This window comes from Pseudopodoces humilis, chromosome 4 (genome assembly GCF_049639895.1).
Source record: "Pseudopodoces humilis isolate 2021_Gansu_Grassland_sample_001 chromosome 4, ASM4963989v1, whole genome shotgun sequence".
NCBI classification, from domain to species: Eukaryota; Metazoa; Chordata; class Aves; order Passeriformes; family Paridae; genus Pseudopodoces; species Pseudopodoces humilis.
This window is the reverse complement of record NC_142203.1, coordinates 58861249-58882216: the sequence shown is the minus strand read 5'-3', so window position 1 is coordinate 58882216 and position 20968 is coordinate 58861249. Positions and strand designations below refer to the sequence as shown.

The following is a 20968-nucleotide window of genomic DNA, read 5'->3' as shown; positions in this document are numbered from 1 at the left end:
CTATCTAGTTCAGTAATTCACATTGTAAATGTTACAATTCAAGGAAGAGTCACTTATTTCAAGGACAACTCAATTACAATAAAGCTACTGTAACAATTAATGTGCATTGAAATAGTTCTGATACAGTCTAAGGATTTTAAATGGTAAATTAATCAGGTCAAGCACCAAATAAAGGACTACAGGTAATACCACTTGCATTCTCCTTAGCCAAGTTATTTCATGGAGCACAGTATCTAAATGCAGGACGCTTATCATTAAAAGGATTTGAAAAATCCCTTTGGAGAAATACAAAAAGTATCACAGTACATTTTCTCTCTCTCTCTTTCTCTTTTAAATGCATAGCTCTCTTGTTTCCAAGATTACCAAGATTTTATGGATTACTGAGGAAATAAGTGTGATGTTAGTACACAGTATCAGATATATGATATATAGGCTTAAGCTGAAGAAAACTATAGAACTAGGAAACTTAAATAGGAGCTAAGCAAACTGAGAGTGTTTTACAATGGTTGATGTGCACACAGCAAACAGGGACATTCTCATTTCAGGGTAACCACTGCTCTCTGGGAAATTAGTTTAAAAGTGTTTCATTTAAGTGAATTCACGTCCACATCCATAAGGCTATAGAAAGCTAGGCAATTTAAGCAGCATTCAGTTATAATCCAGTTATAGAGTGCCACAGTTAGATAGGCACAAACTGTCTCTTTCAGCTGCATTATCTAGACTGTCTCATAAAGTATCTACTTTTAAATCTGAAAATGAGAACTGTTTCACATTGCTAGCAGGGGGATTTTTAGAGATCACAGTGACATATCCAAAGTCAACAGAGGGAAAGGCACAGAGAGTTAGATGATGCTCTAAGCAGATTGCTGACTTCTAGATGTAAAAGGAAAGGAGTTATTTTGATCACATGTAATGCTTTAGACAAGAGAAATTTGTCTCTTTCCTGATGCTGTTGCTGTATAACCTCATTATTAATGACTTTAGGGTGGACTTAGGGAAAAACAGGATCCTCACTCATTGCACAGACTCCCAAGATCTTATGTACACCTATCCCCACATACTCTTTATGGGCAGTGCATAACTAAAGCCTAAACCTGAAGCAGTGTCACCCTGATGATGCTGTCTCATTCGAAGCCTATTTTTAAGCATGTATTAAGGAGTAGGACACTAGAAATACCAAATATCAAAATAAGAATAAAGCCATAGATAAGATTGAACAGAACAGCTACAGATTTGATGGGGTCAAATAAGAGATGTTAAGATTCACTTGCAGGTTGAAAAGCACGTCTGACATCTGGTTTTGATTTGACACTTTATAGAGAAATTGCTGATGATTTTGATGGCTTTATAGGAATATTGAGGAATTTGAGTAGTTAATTAGTTCATTCAGTAGTTAATATTCAAGTAAATAAAAAATTATTTCTGCATTGTATGAAAATGCATCAGTGTATTTTAAGGTGATTCCAATTAAGAGACTTTGTTTTCTTCCCCGTCAAAACCACAAATTTACAGGAGCATCTAAATCCTCTCCTTCACAGATCTAACTATGAAAGGCTAAGGGACTTGGGATTGTTTAGCCTGGAAAGAGAATGCTTCAGAGAGACCTTACTGTGACTTTTGTTTACATAATGACAGCTTACAAGAGAGCTGGAGAGGTGCATTTTTTATGGGCAAACATAGCTTTAACCAGACAAGAGAGAGGTTTGCATTAGATGTCAGAAAGAAATTCTTTACTGTGAGGATGGTGAAGCACTGGAACAGGTTGCCCAGAAAAGTGGATGCCCTGCTCCTGGAAGTGTTCAGGGCCAGGCTGAATAAGGCTGTAAGCAGCCTGGTCTAGTCGAGGTGTCCCTGCCCATAGCAGAAAGTTTGGAAGAAGATGATCTTTAAGGTGCCTTCCAGCCAAACCATTCCATGGTTCCACAGGCATGATCACGCAGATTGCAAAACGTCAGAACTAGTCTCCAGCCGCGTGTCGGTGACACAAGTCTGGCTGTGCGTGCCCTGTTTGGAGTGTCACCAGCGCAGCCCGCGTCAGGCGGGGCGGAGAAGCGGGACGGACGCTCCGAGCGTCCCTCGCCCGCTCCTCAGCCCCCGCCGGTGTCAGTGCTGTCGCTTGTCGTGCCGCAGCCCCCGGGACTTACCCTCCGGCCGGTCTCGCCCCGTCCAGCCCTGTCCCAGTCCCCAGCAGCGCCCGGCGCCGAGGAGCCGAGTTTCCCTTACACGGGTTAGGCGGCCCGGAGGCGGCTCTCATCCCCGCGATCGGCGGAGAGTGTGCCGGGGAAGCCCGGACTGGGCAGCCGACTGTGGGCTCTCTGCCGAGACCCAGGGAAAAGTTGTTTTCCTAAAGGCACTGAAGGTTTGAACAACGCGGCTTCTAGCCGAAGTGTCTAAAACATTCACCCCGAGGGCCCGAGTCTTTCCCCTTCCATGGCAGAGTCGTGTCACACCTAGCATCTCCGTTTTCCACGGCATCCCACCTAACTACAGCAGCAGGAGGATGAGAAGCACCTGGCACCGTATGGTCATTTTGGCACCATGGGTGATGGGGTTTGACAGCTGACATTACTTCAGGAGTATTCAGGCTATATGGTTGCAATCCTTGAATGTGCAACATGGTACTGGGAAAATCGTGCGGAAAGAACAGGCATTAGACGTGTGTGTGGCAGCTGGGAGGTCAAGGCCACTGATATGCACGCAGGATATTGCATCAAACTGCAGACAACAAAAGGGAAAAAGAACTTCAGAGAATTCATGAGATAAAAAACATTCCAAGCCAGAACTGGTGGGAAAACCGTGGGAGAGGAGGACAGTGATTAGTTTGTCAGACTGGCTTGATATTAGGTCTTACAGGATTTACACTGAAATCTGCAGCATCAGTATAGTGTGACAGACTGGTGTGCACCTCATAACTTATTACTCAGCTGACTGTCACTTATCAACTGTTACTATAAATGTCCCAGAATGTCTGTTCCTACAAGCTTTCCTCTCCTGTCCGAACCTGTACTATGTATCCATACCCTCATGTGTTGTCTGTACCTCCCCAACATATTCTATATATAACGCATATGTACAAAATCCAACACACTCAATTTTATAAAAATCCCCCAGTTTATGTCCTTGAATCTAAAGCAAAATTACCCTTTGAATGAAATGTATTAGCATCATTTAAGTCCCAGGTTTTTTTACATACTGATAGCAATTCCCGGATTGTTTCTGATTTTACAGTCAGATGCATTTAAACAAAGTTTGCAACTGATGTACTGTGAAAGTAATGAATCATCAGCACTCCCACCCACCCAAAAGTGAAAGCCAAACGTTCAGTCCTAGCAAAAGCACTTGAAGCTCCATTACTTTTCAAAATAATTACAGCTGTTGGTCCTGTGTATGACTTCAGCCAGCAAATTGGGAAGTGGCACATTGATGGACTTGCAGAGGCAAAGCATAACAGACTGGGAGAGCTGTAGACACACCTGCTGCTGCTGAGGTTCTTGCATTGTTTCATTGTAATATCTGCACCTCACAAATATTGTTGCTACTTCTGTTTTAAAAAGCTTTTCTTCAAGTGGATGGTTATGCATGGATAATGAAATAGAAAAAGCATATAGAAATAATATATGTTCCTTTTCTGCTAAGTAAGTGCATCACTCATTTCAGATGCTTTTTTTTTTTTTTAATTACAGGAAGCAAATAATTTCCACAGAAAGCAATAGGACTCAAAAGGTTGAATTAGAAGAGAAAGGAGTGGAAATCTAGCAGATTTTCTTTATCTAATAGTCATATATTATTTTTGGTCATGGTGGAAGCTGTCTCTTACTAGAATGAAGAAAATGTAAGGGAGGAAATAAAACCACAGAGCCTCTCTTGTATCTACATTCTTCAAAATAGTGATTCTTCTTCAGAAGGTCAGATGTATTATAAAATTGTCCTGCTGTATCAACAGGATTAAGCTACAGTTGGCCTTTGCTTAAAAAAGACTGAAAAAACTGTCAAAAATGGTTTGAGGCAACCAGGCTTAATCCATTTACAGACAGCTCCCTAAAGCCATGACTAAATTCCTTAATTTTTAAAATTGGACTGTTGCTGTAGTCACTCTTCCAGACACAGCAATAAAGGTGAAACTACAGACCAGCTATCACCTTTTTCAATGAAAACAACTGTAATAGTACCAAGTGGCGAGATGTGAGAGGATTGCTATCATTTATACCACCTGTGTAGTGAGGTGGAAATCCAGAGAAAGAGAAACGGAAAAAATTAAGTCAAATCTTGGCCAGGTCTGAAAAAACTTAATCTTCTTACTGAGAGTACTATTGTTACTGCAATTCTAGATTGGACAGTCAAACCAAGAGTAGTAACTGAGAAATGAGTGGAATGAAACCTAGATTTCCACTCATTAAAACTTACTTTAAAAAAATGGTTATGATAGTAATGGGAATATGGTTTATTGTGTATAGTAATAATGGTTAATAGTGGTCAATGACAGATTCTTGGAAAACAATTTTGCATGGATTCTGTTTATATTGAATGTCTTAGTTTTAAGATCCAGTGGAAGTGTCAGCTCTAGATGTGGAGTTTTATGGCAGAAATCCATTGATACTCCCTGTGTAATAAAGTGGCCTGTGTGATAAACTCAGGAGTCATTGGCTCTGGGAAGATAATGTATTTTTCTTTGTGTATAGATGTCAAAAGAAATACAGAAGTTTTTGGGAGGTTTCTGAGAAAAAAAATTCTGGTCGTGTAACTCTTTCAAATGAGATAAGACTTTTATTTCTCTAGGATGTAGAATCCATTTAAGATCATCAACATAGCAGCAAAGACTATCAGAAAACAGTCCCTACAGCATATAAAGTGCTTTGTGTGTGCACTTACAGGAGTGAATAAAATTTTAAAATTTATTCTTCTTACTAGTATATTTTAAAAATAAACTTGTAATGATTTTGAGTCCAGTATGAAAGTAGTAGAACATTGAACTGGCAGATTTCTACCTATACAAAGTAAATATCTACAGTGTTTCAGGATAGGATAACAATATACTAAAACTTGAAAGTAAAACAATTTTAAAATTAGAAGCCAGATTATACATTTTTTTCCCGCAGAATTAGTAGCCAGAGCATATTTATTTCCTCAAATGTAATTTTTAGCTGGGTGTTTCAGAAAAATCCACCTAACAGACTCATGCACAATGGCAATGACTGATCCATGTTCTTTGCCTTAGAAGTAGCCTTAAAATTCTGTTCCCATTTACAACTGTGATGGACTACAGTCTGTTGTGCTGACATTTCCACTTCAAAAGAGAGCCTGACATTTATTCTCAGCTACACATTTCCAAAGTGTTAGTAGCACTGAAGCTATGTTTTCATATTACAGGGGTTTCTGCAATGGCAAGAAGCAAAAATTGAAGCCTTGAAATATGCCAGATAGAAATAATGGCCATGTTAGTGTCTTGCATAACATCCTCTTAATGGAGAAAGCCTTTACAGAATACAGTAAGCAGAAGCCCTTCCATCCTCCTGTGCCCCTTTAAAGGCCAGTTTTTGTTTACAGCTTCAGCTAACAGAACTGACTGTATGAAGTGAACAAAGTCAAGAGCACTATTTTCTGAGTCCTGTTCCTCTGCTAAACAACTTCACAATTAAACATTAGATGTGGGGAACAATCTTTTCTGTGAAGCAGTTCAGGCTTTAGCTTACTGTGCCGGTTGCACAGACTAAAGCCTTTGTTAATGATCCTGACAGTCACCTGGTAACAGTCCATCCTCCAGCAGCACAACCAGCAACACAACACCGAGACAAGTTTCAGAACTTCTAGAACCAATATTGTAAAAAGGAAACTGGCCAGTATGGACTTTATATATGTGATAACTTTTATTTAAAGCTATGTTACTACTGATGCTTGGGATCTGATCATAGGTAAACCATCTTTAATGTGCTAGCCGTGAGTCTGTGAGGCTGTGGGATTTAGCCTGGGAATTTACTAATGCTGAGCATTTATTCTGGTGGATGAAAGCCACACTGTACTTCATTTCTGTTGGTGTCTGCTTACTAAACAGAATGAGCTGAGGGGTATTTATATGTCCTGTACATGTCCTCATTTGCAAGGCTGCCTGAGAATGCACTAGGGAAGCTCTTTCCCTGCACTGAATATTAACACTAGCTTCCAAATAACCCTGTCTAAGCACTGCCAGATGAGGAGCTAATCAGTAACTCAGACAGTAAAATGTTGTCGTGGTTTTAAACCAATAACTAAGAAAATTACTTATTTCTTGCTGTGAGATATGGATTAGAACAAGAGCAAAACAGGCATAAAACTTAAAAGGGAAAAAAAAAAGTTTATTGACAAACTACAATAAGAACACCAGAATAAACTTCCAGAAAAACCTTTTCATCCCCTGTCTACCCACTATTCCCTTGTTCACATGACAAAAGAGACAAAACCTTTGGAACTTTGATGGTTAAAACAGTCCCAATTCTTGCTACAGTCCTTTCACCAGTCTTTATAGAGAAACAGAAGTTTCTTCCTGTTAATTTATGGAGTTTCTCACAAGAAAAACTATTTTTCTTATAGTTTTCCATTGCTCTAATGTTAGCTGCCCAGAGCTGCTGTTATTAGAGCCCACTCCTCCCATTTTCACATCCCAAGTGTGTATGGGCCATGAGTCTAGGGATGGGATTTTTAAGGATAAGTTATTCAAAGGCAAAAAGTCTTCTTCATCTGTTTCTGTGAGCTTCACCAGAAAACAGTTTTCTCATTGCCTCTCAAGGCTTCAAATCTTCCAGCACTTCACTGTACCATAATTACTCTACTTTTTACTCAAAATTTACACTTTGAACACTCTATTCCTCCCTATATACTGTCATGAATTAAAGGAGCGTTTTCAAGACCTTATTGTCCATTTCCATAGTTTTAACAGAAAGATATTTCAGCTTAATTAAAGCATCTTCTTAATTCTCTACCTTTTCTTTTCTTTCCTGTCACTAGTAGTTTATAAAGTCTCTTTTCATGTTGATCACTCTCTTTTCTCTGTCTGGATAAAAAGATTAATCCGCAAGTCTCATCTGGGAAATGAAAGAGTTAAAATCTTGCCCAGGCTGTTGTAGGTAGTTCTGTGGCCTCGGCCGGTGCAGGAGCTGGAGCTGTCTGCGATGGAAAGCTCCTCATGGCTGCTCTGAAGAGTGTAGGCGCCGCGCCCAGCCCGCTGCAGGCCCAGAGCCCTCTCTCCTTCTTCACTCAGCAGTCTCCAGTGAATCCAGCCACAGCAAAAAACCTGCAGCCGAGCCAGAGATCGGCTCGGCCCGGCCCGGCCGGAGCCCGGAGAAAACCCCCTCCACAGGGCCCGCATCCCCGGGCCGGGAGACGCTGGGCCCAGCCCAGTCCCCGCCCGGCCGCATGGCCTGGGCAGGGAACGGGAGGCCTGGAGCTCTGCCGCCCTTCCCAGCCAGGAAACAAAAAGAACCAAGAGAGCTCTGGTTTTACACTTTAAGGTAGGGTTCACAAGTTGATCCCACTTTTCAATGGCCTAAACTGCTGTCAATTCTCAGCAATGACCGATAATTGGTCAGGAGAAAAGACGCCAGGCAGATCCCAGCAACTTAAACTTTCTTAAAGGTAAAGTAACTCCATGACAAATGGTAATCTGCCTTTTCCACCAACTTGCTGAGCAAATGCAAAAAAACTACATTTATTACATTTAAATAGGAGAAAGATGGACTTTTGTGGTGTATTTTTGACTGATGGAGTTGTTACTTTGAAAGAACTATATTTGTGAAAAAAAGTTTTATTACATTTTGATTTTATTCTATGGGATTTAAGTCTTTAGAGTACTTATGTAAACCTTTTTTATTTTGCAAAGGAAATGTGGCCATAGTTGATGTTTTATAATTCAGCTCTGCAGGATTGAGCTGTGATTGGAAATAATGCTTGCAGAACTGACCTGTCACAGAACCATCAAAACATACAGTTTTCAAAAATAAATGCATATAAGTAAACTTATGTATACTATGAAGTAGAAATACCTATTTAACAACCAATCTTCAAAGAAATTCTTGGAAAATAATTTTTATAGCCCTTTCTTTATAGAGAAGGCTAACATCTTTTTTGGAGAAAAGAATTTTCAAAATAGAACTGGCACGTATTTCAGCACACTAGGTCTTACCACAAGCATATTATTTGTTGAAGCAACATTTATTCCTTTGAGCATCAACTCTGTTTCAATAGGTACGTTTAGACAATTGTATTTGTGGAACAGAATTGTGCCCTTCTCTTTTGGAGTGTGTACTGAGGCTGCAAGGAGCCTTTTTTTCCTAGTGTCTTCCCACACCATGGTTTTTCACTGAATCATATCATACAGCCACCTCTGCCTCCTAAGGAAGAAATAACCCAAACACAAAACATAAGTCAAGGGCAAACAAATCTGCAAGGAGGGTGAAACTGCACTAGACCAAAGAAAAGTGTTGTAAAAGACTAATTGGTGTTGCAGTTTCAGATTTTACTCAGCAAAGCAAAAACTCACAGATTTCATCCTGAGAATCAGCAGAATCAAGGCAAACAGTGAATATCTGTGGCTGATAGGTAACATGCTTACATACATTTCCAAGCAGCAGAAGCATGTGATAATTACGTGGTTTAACCACTTGTCTGTTGTTTTCCCCTGTGAAAGGCATATGCATAGTAACTAAGTCAGCTGCTTGCTCTTTGAAAATACCACCTTATACTGTAAAAACATATATTGCTGGGGGACTAATGCTTCTCTGCTCACCTCCTTTTGTGACAGGTTTTCAGAGTTGAAGACTGAATGAGGAATGATGAGATTCAAACAGATGAGATGGTGATGAGATTCATGAGATGAAATTTGATGAGATTCAGATTCTCTTTATCTTATATCTGATAAGCAAAATATGCTTTCAGTTTCAACCCCAAACTCACCAACAAAAAAAAAAAAAAAAAAAGAGTAAGCCACGTGAGAAGAAATATGTTTCTGCAGCTGAAATGCTGAAATAGATCATACATACAGAACCCTTTCTGTTTAGGAAACAGAAAGAGCAGAGTAACAGCAAAACACAATTTGGGGGTCAGGTATCATTTGCCGTTGCTTGTATTAGCTGAAATCCAATTTTAAAGAATGAACCTACACAAAATTTTGATTTTTCTTTTTCCCTTTGAAAAGCAGAGTTCAAACCCAGTAATATTAATAGCAAAACCAACAACATCTAGAATAATGATAACAACAGTATTAAAGACTATTCCCCAAACAAATTCTGTTTTCTTTCCCATTAGTTGCCTACCGTCATCTGTTGGACCTTCCCAAATCCCTCTAATAACAGTTAGCTCAGCTTTCAAGGTTTTGAAACTCTTGTTTGATTTTAAACTTCATTTCTATGGCACAGACTTCTTCCTAGGCTTTTTGTCCTAATAATCTTTGTAGTCCTTAAATTAAAGACTAATTAGTCAATAGTTCTTACAGTATGTGCACTATGTAATCTGTTACTATATGACTTATTTGGTACAAGGGGAATTTTTAAATGCTTGCTAATCCAATAGTCATTTCTGTAATATGCTCCTGATTTAATTCACATTTTTTAGCATAGTAGTAAGTTACATAGTGGCAAAATTCACTCACTTGGATATAATCCTACCTTGCCCATTATTTTTACTAAGAAAAGACACATTTTATTTTTATCATAATATCATATGATTTAAGAGATTGATCCTAAATTTTTGCCTCTGATTCATATTTTTTTATTTGGATTAACATTCATCCAAATTCATATCTAATTTAAATATTCAAATATAAATATAATTTCAGAAATTAACTTACTGTTTGCAAAAGGAATAATGAATCAGATTGGCAATTTTATGCTAGTATTTTAATGAAAATATTTGGGAATAATTTTTAATATTTCATAACAACTAAAACTATATGCATGTGACCACAGCTACTTCTTTAACACAATATATCTTCATAAAGGGAATAAAATTAAGGCTTTCCTAGTACAAAAAAAGTTTGTCTCTACTCAAGATAGAGATGAATCTTCTTAATGGTGAACTGATCAAGGACTATGACAAAAGCACATAAATTTTACAAGAATATTAACAGAAAGCAAGAGTGATTGAGTTATGAAAACCTGTCTGAGAACTATGGTTTGGGTTTGATTAGGAAATTTAAAAGTTATACCCTAGTACATTTAACATCCCAAGTGAAAGTTCTCCAGTAAGAATTACTGGCTCTTTCACTGCCTCCCATCATTCAGCCTAAAGTCCCAAAGTCAAATTTGGTAAAATTTTTGCTGCAGCTCTTCCCTGGCAAGTTGCTGGTAGAGAATATTTTAGAATATTTGGGACTATGCCAGGCCGCCCACTGCTGGAGTCTCTCAAGGATATTGACATTAAAGTAATGTCCATTGGATAACTCAAGATTTTGCATAGGCAGTGTGGGGGTTTAACGTGGATTCTCTGAGACACCTGCTTGCATCTCCTGGCTAAAAAGAGTGCATGTCATTGTTCAGACTACCAAGAGAGCCAGATGGAAGCAATAAGCACAAGATGAAGCACATACAGGTATGTCTGAATACATGACTGTATTCTAACCAATTGCTTCCATGTTGACCAGTTCCCACTATCAAGTATTTTCTGAGGTGAGTTACCTGACATTGGAAAAAGAAGTCTTTTGCATGATTGTGTTATAACTTTTGGCCTGAGAGCAGTAGACTGAATTTTAGGCATTGCTTATTCTTGAAATTTTTAATCCTGAGTCCCTGAGAAAGTGCGGTAGGCACAAGTGGATGTTCCTACCACCAGACCTGGAATTACACCTTTCAGCTGAAGATGAGTCATTTTGCAAAATACACGAGGCCAGAGAGAGAGAAGGGAGGCTTTGTTGTAGCTTGTCTCCAGGGCTGTCTGACCATGGCTTCTGGCTGCTCTGATTCACCGCTGTGTTCAGGCTCCTTACTCAGGAACTGGCATATAATAAAAGCAGAACTTAGGCACTTTAAAGGGAGATTTCAATATAGCCCTTAATTTTCAAATGGATACTCAGGAAAGTGAATAGGCTTGAATAGGTCAGTTTCTCAGTAATCTATTAAAGGACAAAAAGATCTACTTTCAAATATATCTTTTAAACTGGACAGGTGATAATGTGTCCCTGATCAGAAATGTCAGAAGCTGGATGAAGATGAGAAAAGAAAGTACACTCAGACTGCATCGAGGAGTCATACCAGAAACAATATCTGCTTCAGTTTTATTTTCTATATTCATCTAAAAAAGGACAGCATTTGTAATAGGAATGAGAAAAATGACACAGGCAAGAGTCCTGTTTTCCTTTCTGATTCTTCTCAACTCTGTCCTAAAAACCAAACCACATTTCACTCTTTTCAGTTGTTCTGCTGTTGTTATGAAAACAATAGATACAGCCTGGGGTCATGGACAGTTCTTTGCTGTGCTATACTACCAGTGCCTGTAAGTGACACAGGCTAAAAGGTGAAGAAGGGCATGAAGCTTGTCACCCTATCTCTCTGCAGTGAAGTGGACACTTTGGGTGAAATGGTGATTATAAAGACTTTTACTGGTGCAGCAAAATATGAGACCAATTTGAAAGTAAGACACAATGGGGTTGCATGTCAGATTATTGATGTGGAGATTGATAATGCCTCTCATGTTCTCTTTTTAAATGGATACCTCGTCTAACTCTAAAATGTGTGAGTCTTTAACAAAATCAAGGCTCTACTGCACTGCAGTCTTCTGAAAGGGGAACATGAAGTGCTAGATGAAGATAACAAGCAGAGGTCAGCCCTATGATGCATTCTAGTCTCTATGTACTTTAATAACCACCACATATTTCTAATGAAACAGACTGTTGAAAAATTGAATTAATACACAAGGGCCAAGTGTTGTTGTCCAAATATTGCAAAACATCTACTTTTATTTTCTAATTTGATTCATGTGGCTAGTTTTAATTACATGGGCATTCTTGAGAGGACTTTCATAAACTATGACTTATATTTCTTTGTTTAACTTTCTATTTTATGAAAGCTTATATATTTTCCTATCAGGTATCAGTGTTGAAGAGCAGTATTCAAATACAGAGAGTATTCTATTTTGCACCCTGGTTTTATTCACTTCCTTGAATGTGAGATGATACATCAACAACTTATCTGGTTCAAAACCAGGGCAGTCCACTCGCTGCTCTTCTGCCTTAAGAAGGATAATCACTGTTTTACAAGCCCACTGACTCTAAAAGAGCCCTACATATAGATTTCATTTGAATACTTTCAGTTAGAAAACTTTTGCAACATTAATTAAAACCCTGCAAATAAAGATGAAGAAAGCATTCAGCAAACCTTCACAGTTGTATCCTGTTAATAACAACCTCTTCCCTAAACTAATGTGGCTGAACTGGAAACTACTTTTGGAAAAGGAAAACCGGTTTACTAATTTACTCCATTTAAGCAGCTGGGTTTTTCTTCAATTGTAGCACATGAAAATGCTGCACCAGTTATGACACTGAGAATTTTTTTCTGAATGCAAGCAATTATGGCTTCCATTTATTAATATCAAATGATCACAGTATCTGCATGTGCAAGGGATAAAGCTGCTAATTCAGCCCCAAAGATGAGTAAATGACTGTGGAAGTCTATGTGGGGAGCAGATTCCAGGCTCTCTGATGTTAGCTGCATACTTTACTTACTGTGGGTCAGAGGATGTATGAATGAATTTCAGTCTGAATGCAATTTGTGCCCTGTATCTCAAAACAGTATGATTTTGTGTTGTGGCTAATAAGGCTATAAGTGAGGTAACCCTCTGTCTGGTTATCATGACCTAGATAAGGCCTTTTAATGATTAACTGAAGAGTACCTGATGTAAAAATGGCTGTTTTTCAAAGCTGTCCTATTTATGAAATTTATTATTGATAAATTATTGATCTTAATATTGCTTAAGAAAACAATATACAGGTCACTTTAAAGTGCTGTTCACAGTAATGATGGGGAACTGGTTCAACTCTACTAGAACTGTTCAAATCCACTAAAGCTGATGATTATCAATCCTATATTCAAAGCTCTTGTTAGAAAAATTGTAAGCTTGTTTTGCAAAAATGAGATAGCTGAAACTAGCTAAAACATAGGACATCTGCACTGCTACCTGGTTACTGAACTTCATGGATCAGATGGAGGGATCTCCATCTAAATATGCTCTGGAATGCAAAATATAAATCAGTTTCTTTTTCTCTACTATTTGAATTCATAGAATCATAAAATTGTTTGGGTTGGAAGAGACTTTAAAAATCACCTAATTTTTAGAAGCAACTAGGTTGCTCAGAGTTCCTGCTCAAACACTTCCAGGGATGGGCATTCAGAACTTCTCTGGGCAACCTATTCCAGGGCCTTCACCACCCTCACAGTTTCTTCCTAGTGTCTATCGTAAATCTGCCCTCTTTCAGCTTAAAACCATTTCCCTTGTGCTATCATGACAAACCCTTGTAAAGAGTCTCTTTTCAGCTTTCCTGTAGGCCCCTTTATGTACTTGAAGGCCACAATAAGATCACTCTGGAACCTCCCTTTCCCTGAACAGAACAATGCAGCTCCATCAGCCTGTCCTCACAGGAGAGGTGCTCCAGCTGTCTCTGATCATCTCTGATCATGGCTTCCTCTGGACTGGCTCAAGAAGGGGGTCCCAGCTCTAGATGCAGTACTACAGGTGAGGTTTCATGCAATGACTTCAGCAAGGCCTTCAACACTGTCACAATATCATCATCAGCAAACTCTGAAAGTGTGGACTGGATTAGTGGACAGAATTGTTTATAAAACTGACAAGCTCAATCCTTGAGTCACAGATAGTTTCATTTTTTTGAAAACAAATCATTTGTAATTCACTGGTTGTGATATGAGAATTATTGTCAGTTTGAAATGGAACACCAGAAAATATGATTCATAGTGAGAGGAACCCCTCTTTTGGCTGAAGTACAGAACACCAAGCATGACAGAACTGTTCTGCAAACCCAGTTATCTGAGGCTGACCTCAGTCATGAGAGAGAGACAGCACTTGTAGGAAATTCATGTCCCTTTGAAGACTTCTAACAGTTTTCATCTCTGCTTATTCACACTGACTATAGTTAAAACTGATATTTACATTCTAGAGTCCAATGGAAGTATGAAAATTGCCATCTAAAAATTCTGTTGTTACATGAAAAGCTTCCATGTCCTACCCCGTAATTTGTCTGCAAAAGGAACAGTCAGCATGCTATAGCATAGTTTTTTGATAATGAACATAATATTGTATGTCATTGATATTCATTAGCTTCTTTCAACAGTTTCCAAAAGGGATTCACGTGGATATACTGAATGGAAAAGACTTTATTTTGATCACAACTTTCACATATTTACATTGAACAATCACCATAAATTTTAAGGCCACCATGGTGGCTGTTGCTTCTAAGAATCTGAACATATGATTCCTGTGCTGCTTCACTTCTAAATGTCAAAGTTTCTTACCTTCTTGTTAAGATATGCTGTCACAGATTAATGTCACATGGTGAATTCTTAAAATAGCAAATGAGAGAATTTTGCTCTTGTTTTTTTACTTACTTGGCTTTACCACATTGCTTTCCGTGTTTCCCTTGTTGGTACCCCCATTATCTTTTGCAGTAGTTCCCTTCTATGATCATCCCTTTGCTCAGAGAAAATCTTCCCAGAGACATGTCTTCCAGGAAGTTTAGGAACATAAAATCTCTATTCTAAGTGTGTGTTTTCTGGTTTATCATCAATATAGCTTAGTGACACTGTGCCCTCCAGACACCTAGATTGCTATCTTGCCAATAAGTTCTTGCTGAGATTGCAAGCTGAGACATCTGGATGACATAATGAGGCACTACCCTAGCTGTATTGTTCTGGATACTCCATGACACAAATTCTGAGAACAGCAAAACCAGGAGGAAGGATCTGTATAAGCTAAATTTTAAACATTCCCCACAAGAATTAAATAACTATATAATATCTGAAAGTGTTTTCAATTATTCTGTGAAGTGTAGCAAAAGTGTTTTTAATATATCTTTCTTCTTAACATACTGCTGTTAATTGTTTTATATTAAAAGATTTAATAGGATTCCATATGGCCCAAGAAAAAAAACCTATGCATATTTCTGCACCTATGCTATGAAATTTGTTGCTATGGAAATATCAAAAACAGCTTATGAATAAGAACAGGAAAACACTTTCATGCAAAATAGTATCCAGCCTCAATTTCCATTCAATAGTCAAAACTAATTGTAGCCATTTTCATGCTTTATAGTGGCTTAATATCTTTGTTATATCATAAAAGTCTTTCAACCACTTATATCCAGTGCACACAGGCTCTAGATCATTCAATTCAATGCATAATTTGGGCACAGCAATTCCAGCATCATCTCTGAGAAATCAGACTAAACTAAATTAGATTAAATTATCCTTAGTATTCTTTGCCTTTTCTTGCTGCCTTTGAATTTATTGGCAAATAATTTTCTAGATTAATTGGAGAGCTGACTGAAGCACATTCCTTTTAAACTTTAAAATTTCAGATGGTTTATGCCTGATGTGTAGAGTACATTCTGAGAATTAACTGAATGGAAACCTTCAGATCAGGGAGAATTAAAAAAGAGCAACAGCATCTTCCAACAGAGAGTGTCTTGGGTCCTGCTGTCTGAACAGCTTCTCCTGCTGGAGAAAAGAAGCTGACCTTTGACAGGCAAATAGCTGTGGGAGATCATGTAAGATAGCGCTCACATGCATGCACATCTTCTCTTCTGGATATCCTATTTACTTTTATTGTCATGAATTTCACTTTGTCATAGGTTTTCTAAAGTTAGACCCTTGGAGTTAAAGAGCCCTGTTTTTGAGTATCTCTATCTCCAGATAACATATTTCTGGATTACTCTGCTATGAGACAAATCACAAAATCAGAAATAGATAAAATATCCATAACTGAAATGGTTTATAGAGAGGATTTGAAACCAGTGCCCAAAATTACCTCTTCAAGAAATATGTTAACAAATTGTGAATATAATTGGTCTACATATATAGCTGTATCTTCTTTCTCTTATTTAATAAACATGATGCCTTTCTGTTTATAAAACAGATATAAACACCTAACCTTCTGTCCCCTGATGAGCCCTACACACAAATGTTTGTATTGCATGAGTTCTTATGAGAATAAAACTGTACAGAACTGCCAAGACTGGGTCCTTCTAAGGTGAGAGGTTAGCTGAAAAAACCCTTAAGACATTCCAGAGCCTAAATGCAGAAACTATTGAATATTAAAAAGCCACACTGGTCCTCAAAAGTGCTTACATACCACTTTTTCTTAGATATACAAATGTATAATTCAATTAAAAAGATAAGGCATTTTGAAAATTATTGAAAATTGCATTTCTGGTTATGGTTTAAATAATAATTCACCTGTTTAGTAAGTGTCTGTATACTTTCATCAGGAAGAAAAGCAAACGCTCTTTCACTCTGACAGAACATGGTAGAGAAAGTAACTACCTGGAAAATTACATAGTGTAAATTGTGAATTGACATGATGCAAAAAAATATGGGGGCCAATAAAGTGTATTTCCATAAAGACATCCAAGACCAATTTGTCATCAAATTAACCAAAAGTAGTGTGGGGTAAAATTTTCCAAAATATTAATGTAATTTACACTGCTAGTCTTGTTTTTAAGTCAAAGTTTCCTTAGAAATAATACTATCTTTTAAAAGGATTCTTTTTTCTCATACAAATGTTATAAAAATAGGATTTACAATTCTAAAGCAGAAAATCCAGTTTCAAAAATTTCTCCTCATAGCATAAGCACTTTTAAAGTAAGGACTTTGTGTCTATATAGCTAGAGAACTCTATGTCCCAAAAGGAACATGAATATAATTGAATGGAACTGAATTGAATGAATTGAATGGATTCCTCATATCAGCTTTATCAACTAGATTTCCTTGCAAAATGTTACTAATTAATATATTCATGACATAGTCACAGACCGGTATAAAAGGAAAAAGAAATGAGAAATAACTTAAATTCCAACTGCAACAATAAAATAGAAATCAGAATTCAGCAGGATAGAACACTAAAAGTCAACAATTTGAGTCTCTAAGACTCAAATACTCAAAATCTCTGTAATAAAACTGATATAACTATATGAAGTGATATAAGGATGTGAAGCAATATATGTTTCTTAATATAAAATGCATTTTTCAGTTAGATGTTTTCCATAAATAAATTATTCTTACCTGTTATTGTTGCTTTGTTAATAGATGGTTGGCTACACATTGGTGATCTTCTATTAAAAAGGAAATGAGAAAAGGTTTAAGTCTTATAAATTCACTGATGACTGTATCCTTGAACAATATAACAGAAAATACATTACCTGGGAATTTATTTGGGAACTCCAGGACAGGCTTATTTCAGGAACTTACAGTTTTATTAAAAGCCTGCATAATCACATCTAGAGCTTATACATAGTTTGAAATGTGACTTACAAACATATACAAAGACATTCTTTTCTTTGGAATGCTAACTACTTCTAGGTGTCGAGATGCATGTTTTGGGTGAGGGAAATAACTTCACTATATTTGCCAGTGTAACAAACCTTAGTGTTAATTGTGATGCTGTTACATGACTGGAGCAAGATCATATTTATAATGCCTAATTTATAGTTACGAACTAACTGAGGATAGGTAGAGTATCCCTACCCTGGCTGAGTGAAGTAGAGGTCTAGGTTCAGATCATGCTGCCAGTGAGTGCAGCTGTCTGCTTACCCCATTTCATTTGCAAAGCTCAGACTGTGCCTGAATGATCATCTTTGAATGATCTTAGACATATGACTACTTTATCTAAAATCATATAAGGTGAAAAAACCTACTCCATTTTTATGCAAGGACAACAATGTCAAGATCAATTAGAAGGCAAGGGGGCTGTTGTCTTAATTACCAATGATAACAACTTATTGTTTCATGCAGGTTTGGTGGCACAAACTGAAATCTGTGACATCTGTTTGTGTTCTTAGCTTACATTAAAAAAGTATCACTGCAAAAATTTCAGTGGCCAAAAAATGACACTCACTTGCTGGGTGCCCGGTCTTGTAAATTGGTTAATGCAGCAAAGTTATTCCGGACAGTACGCAGGCTGGCCAGAACCTGAAACAAAAAAGTGGTTTCAGTATAAATTTCTGCACAAGTGAGACTGATCTATCTTTGCTCCACTGTGCTGCAAGAAAATGGAAAGCACGTTGCAAAACCACTGTAAAAGGTTTCCGGGGACGGTTAGTCTGGAACCTTTGGCTATTATTTAACAATAATATGTCTGTAATACAAAGGTAGTAGTTTATTTCTATTTTTTGTTCCCCTCATAAACAACTCATCTGTTTGAAGGCAGGCTGACTTGCAGGGGAGGAAAGATTTTACATAATTCTACTTATTTCTTTAAAATAGCAATAAAAGGATTTGAGTTTGGAAGATAATAGCCCATTCAACCCTAATACCTCATGCATAAGAAACAATTACAGAATCTTCATTTGTATTTCAGTCCCCATAAACTCCAAAGGACAAAGGGAATGAGATTGTTGAGACTTCAAGGAAAAGTAAAAAAGTAAGTGTCTCCTCTAAGAGACACAGTTCATTCAGGAACTTAGTACAGAAGAGCAGAGAAAGAGGAAGTTATCCCTCGAGAATGCAGGAAAAGTCTGCAGGCTCTTACAAGTTTTACTCATTGGGGAAGATGACATAGGTGAACTGCTTCCTTTCTGGACTTAATTACTTGCAAGATTACAGGCAATGAATGTAGTGGAGAGAAGTGTCTTGTTATAAGTGGCATAGGCAGCTGGGTAACATGCAAAAAGTTTTGTGCCATGCGAGGATAATAAGATGAACCTCTGTCAGGGAGAGGTAGTTCAGCTGATGAGGAACCATGAGTTGATTGGAAATGGGAGAAAACAGCAACACTAATCACTGGTACGTCTTTATAGAAATTGACCTTTTTTTGTTATCCTCAGCCCAGACTGGGCTGGGTTCCTGGTGGACCCATCTAAAGAATAACAGAAGCAGCAATGGGAAATTTGGTTTCAGAGATCTGAGCTGAGGAGTGCACAACCTTCTTTTCATAGAACCTTAAATGTATACAGGATGTAGGAAGAGAATAGGACATTGAAGAAAAAATAATAAATTAATGAAAGCTTTTAACAGAAGGTATGTAAGAACTAGCAATGATTGGCAGTGTTCAAGCTATTGCAGGTAATTTCCAAATGAATTAAGATAATAAAAAGTACATTTGGCTAACTGAACAGTATTCATTTTGTTATATTTTTCTTTCCAAAAATTAGGAAGCAAACTGACTTATTTTTAACTCAGCATAGATTAAAAAAATTATATATATGTCATCAAATTTGCATGTTCAGGGTACAGTGGAGATTTCAGAGTACTTTTATAAAAGGTCCTTGCTTAATCTTTTCTCTGCTAGTAAAAGATTATGATTTTATTAATATTAAGGGCTTGATTGAGTCTTATAAACATCACACCTGTTTGCAATATAATTAAATATATAATAAACTATTAAATTAATATTATTTATCAGTTTATTCTTCAAACAAAGCAACTTGCATAATATGGCTGAAGCTGCCACTTTATTCTTACTTGAGACTGCTGTGTGACTCAACCTTTCTCTTTCCATTTACCTTCAATCACATATGACTTCATAATTGCAGTGATTTGACTATAATTCCTGTTTTGAAGTAAAACCCATCATAATGAGTTCAAGAAATAGCAATGTTAACTTTTCAGACTTGATAAGGCAGCTCTATTGTGAAGAATTGTGGCATTTTTATCTGAATTATGAAGAATTTTGAGCTGGTATTTCATAAACCAGAATCTGAGTAGAAAAAACAAACTTGGTTTTGGAAAGGAACATAACTGTTCTGAGAAAAAATTACCTCATGTATTAAAATCTCATTGTAGTTAATGCATAAAAGATGTTCAAATGGAGAAATTGTATTTAGAAAAATATCAGAATAACAGGAATTAGAGGTTTGTCTTAATCACGACTGCCTGCTACAGTATTTGGGAAGAGATCAAAGGTGTTTATCATGCTGTTGCATTTCAACTTTTCAGATAATCAAAAAACGTTAAGAAAGAGAGGTACAGTTAAGAAAGAGAGTGGGAGGTTTGTGACTTTCTGTTGAAACACTTGTTTCATGCAAACATATATCATATCATATGGAAAACAAGCATAATAATATAATATAGAAAACAACTGGTTTGACCAATTTATCTTTGAATTACAAGACCATGTGAGAAATATGGAAAAGCTGTGCTTACCTGAGCAAATGGTGTCACAATCAAGTCATCTCCATGTCTGAAAAAAATGAGCAGAGCTGTCAGTAAGGTATCACCAAAAATTAGCTGCTTTAACAGAAAGAAAATCAGGTTTTACAATGCAGTATAGGTAACTTCAGTTTTATTCTTCTGCAATTACACTTTATTATTGCTCCATACATTTTTTTTGAAAAGCAAATATCAACTTAGTTTTTGCCTGGCAAGTCTATGGGAAGGTTGACAGACCAGCCACTTTCTGTGCCGTGGGTTGGGAAGGTGACTGACCAGCCAGGATTAATCTACAGACATATCATCTCAAAGGGTGGAAGTGAAAAGTTCCAAAAGTGACTCCACTGAGGGTTGTCACCAGGCCTGTGAGGACAGACCAGGTGGACAGCTGGGCAGCACAGATTTTTATGATCACAGATAATAAAAACCTACTAAAACTTCCAAACTGACTGAGACTTCTGCAGTTATGAGGTCTGTGACCAAGGGTGTGCTGTCACGGTGGCAACTTCACCTCCATGGGGTGGATGCAGGGACAAGGTCCCAGGATGACACAGTGTAAGGCAAAAGGCAAGAGGAGAAATAGAGTCCTTCTCTTCCACATGCTAGCTGAAATGATTGTCAAAACTACAGTCCTGTAA

The 20968-nt window shown here is 37.5% G+C and overlaps 1 protein-coding gene across 4 annotated transcripts in view; it reads right to left on the bottom strand.

Annotated features, from left to right (window-relative positions):
• Window positions 1-20968, bottom strand: part of PDE4D (phosphodiesterase 4D) — a 280542-nt gene that overhangs the window by 32132 nt on the left and 227442 nt on the right. For 3 of the 4 annotated variants that reach the window (XM_088054344.1, XM_014260454.2, XM_005531843.3), the window contains 3 exons: window positions 20325-20361; window positions 18079-18152; window positions 17247-17296 (listed from right to left, as the gene is read on the bottom strand). In XM_088054344.1, the coding sequence (XP_087910470.1) occupies window positions 17247-17296; window positions 18079-18152; window positions 20325-20361 (161 nt within the window). Of the gene's footprint in view, window positions 1-8216; window positions 8881-17246; window positions 17297-18078; window positions 18153-20324; window positions 20362-20968 lie in introns of those variants that run through there. The other variant, XM_088054345.1, reaches the window with a different exon arrangement.